At 48.6% G+C, this 1487-nt stretch overlaps 1 protein-coding gene across 1 annotated transcript; it reads left to right on the top strand.

Moving 5' to 3' along the window:
• Positions 1 to 23: 23 nt before the first annotated feature.
• Positions 24 to 1421, top strand: LOC103376403 (piggyBac transposable element-derived protein 4-like; the record flags this gene model as incomplete). Its single annotated transcript, XM_008306760.1, has 1 exon — positions 24 to 1421. A coding segment is annotated over one exon (1398 nt), but the record flags the coding sequence as incomplete, so codon positions are not given.
• Between the last annotated feature and the right edge of the window lie 66 nt (positions 1422 to 1487).

Raw genomic sequence — 1487 nt, 5'->3', positions numbered from 1 at the left:
GTCAGCAGCAGGCAAGGAAAGAAATATTTATGTCAAAAGATGGTGAAATTGAATGGTCTTCTTGCCCAAGAAATGAGCCACCCCGCATTGCTGCTAATGTGATAAAGATGCAACCAGGGCCAACACGGATGGCAGTTACTCATGTGAACGACATCAAGTCTTCTTTTGAGCTTTTGATCCCAGATTCCATCCAGAAAATTATTCTGGATTGCACCAATTTAGAGGGAAGGCGTGTTTTTGGAGAGAGGTGGAAGGAGATGGACCAAACCCATTTACATGCTTACTTTGGGGTTCTTATCCTTGCTGGAGTTTTCAGGTCCAAAGGAGAATCCACAGAATCCCTCTGGGATGCAGAAAATGGCAGAGAAATTTTGCGCGCAGCAATGTCTCTGGAAAACTTCCACATCATTTCCAGGACTATACGCTTTGATAACCGAGACGACAGAGAAGCTCGACGGCAGAGAGACAAGCTGGCTGCCATCAGGACAGTGTGGGACAAGTGGGTGCACCGCCTCCCCCTGTTTTACAACCCTGGCCCTAATGTCACCATTGATGAGCAGCTGATGCCATTTAGGGGCCGCTGCCCCTTTAGGCAGTATATACCATCTAAACCTGCAAAATATGGTATAAAGATCTGGGCTGCCTGTGATGCCACTTCCTCATATGCTTGGAACTTACAAGTCTACACAGGGAAACCTGAGGGAGGAGCCCCTGAGAAAAATCAAGGGATGAGAGTTGTCCTGGACATGACTCAGGGACTCAGTGGACACAACATCACCTGCGACAATTTTTTTACCTCACACAAGCTGGGACAGGAGCTCCTAAAGAGGAAGCTGACCATGGTGGGAACGATACGCAAAAACAAGTCTGAGCTCCCACCCCAACTGCTGTCTACGAAGAACAGGCCTGTCAACTCTTCCAAGTTTGTGTACACGGCTGACACGTCCCTGGTTTCCTATGTGCCAAAGAAAGGCAAGAATGTGGTCCTCATGAGTACACTGCACAGGGATGGGAGAATCTGTGGCCAGGAGCATCAAAAACCAGAGATAATCATGGATTATAATGCCACAAAAGGAGGGGTGGACAACATGGACAAGCTGGTGACTACCTACAGCTGCAAAAGGAGGACCCTACGCTGGCCACTAGTGATATTCTTCAACATGCTGGACATCTCAGCATACAACGCCTTTGTTATCTGGATGGCACTGAACCCAGAGTGGAACCGAAGAAAGCTCCAGAGGAGACGCCTCTTTCTCGAAGAACTGGGAAAGGCACTGGTGAGACCTCAAATCCAGCGAAGACAACATGTTCCGAGGACCCCAGCCTCTGCAGCCATCATGAGGAGGATTCAGGAGAAGAATGTTGACCCATCCACCCGACCTACAGAACCACCATCTGCAGAGCCTGAAGTAAGTGTCTGATGCAATTGCAGTACATGTCTGACACTCATGCCTTGCGAGAGAGAGAGGTGTTAGTAAAATTCCTGA

The sequence above is a fragment of the Stegastes partitus genome, unplaced genomic scaffold, assembly GCF_000690725.1.
Source record: "Stegastes partitus isolate 25-593 unplaced genomic scaffold, Stegastes_partitus-1.0.2 Scaffold4594, whole genome shotgun sequence".
In the NCBI taxonomy this organism is placed as follows: Eukaryota; Metazoa; Chordata; class Actinopteri; family Pomacentridae; genus Stegastes; species Stegastes partitus.
The sequence above is the reverse complement of the archived record's forward strand: the minus strand, read 5'-3'. Positions and strand labels throughout refer to the sequence as shown.